A 658-nucleotide genomic window follows, 5' to 3' on the forward strand; every position below is an offset into this window, starting at 1 on the left:
CGTCGCGCGCGTGCCTGCCGACCACCGACGGCTCTTATTAACCTCCAAAGTGCACGGACATCGGGCCATCGTTCGCTTCAGCGCCGATCTCGGCCTTACCTGCATACTGTCCGCGGAGATGATCTCGCCGGCGAACTTACGTGCGAGCTCGATACCAAGCCGCGACTTTCCGGAGCACGTCGATCCGAGGATCGTCAGTATTGGCACACACGACATCGTGTCCACGAGTTGCTCCGCCATGACTGAGGAGTGCGCATGCGCGCAAACCCAGCCTCGGACCCAAGCACGCCGTCTGCTTCTCTCGACACGTCTTTCCTCAGCTTACATATTCCCATCTTTCAAGCGCTATGCATTCTTCCCTCCCATCTTTGCGTGCATGCGTACGTGAGTGCGTGCGCCCGTACATTGAAAATCTGTGATCCTTAGACTTTTTCGCCCTCAGTCCTCCGCGTGGGCACTGCTGCATCGCCAGACGATATTCACCTTTCGGCCTTTATTCGAATGGACAAGCAAATATACGACTCGTCAGCTTTCACGCATTTCCTTCAATATGCGTTTTTTCAACGGGCGATTCGGTCTCTCAAATGGATCACAGTCTGCATTAGAATTAATTAGCATGCAGGAAAGTTTGATGACCCGGACCGAATGGGATAAATGA

The 658-nt window shown here is 53.8% G+C and overlaps 1 protein-coding gene across 1 annotated transcript in view; it reads right to left on the reverse strand.

Annotated features, from left to right (window-relative positions):
- The window catches only part of LOC105359522 (tRNA dimethylallyltransferase, mitochondrial-like), an 88,239-nt gene extending 88,006 nt beyond the window's left edge, over positions 1-233 (reverse strand). The window contains exon 1 of the mRNA XM_011496135.1: positions 100-233. Within this exon, the coding sequence (XP_011494437.1) occupies positions 100-216 (117 nt within the window). The 5' untranslated portion in view covers positions 217-233. The remainder of the gene's footprint in view (positions 1-99) is intronic.
- Positions 234-658: the final 425 nt, after the last annotated feature.

This window comes from Ceratosolen solmsi, unplaced genomic scaffold (genome assembly GCF_000503995.2).
Source record: "Ceratosolen solmsi marchali unplaced genomic scaffold, CerSol_1.0 scaffold11, whole genome shotgun sequence".
In the NCBI taxonomy this organism is placed as follows: Eukaryota; Metazoa; Arthropoda; class Insecta; order Hymenoptera; family Agaonidae; genus Ceratosolen; species Ceratosolen solmsi.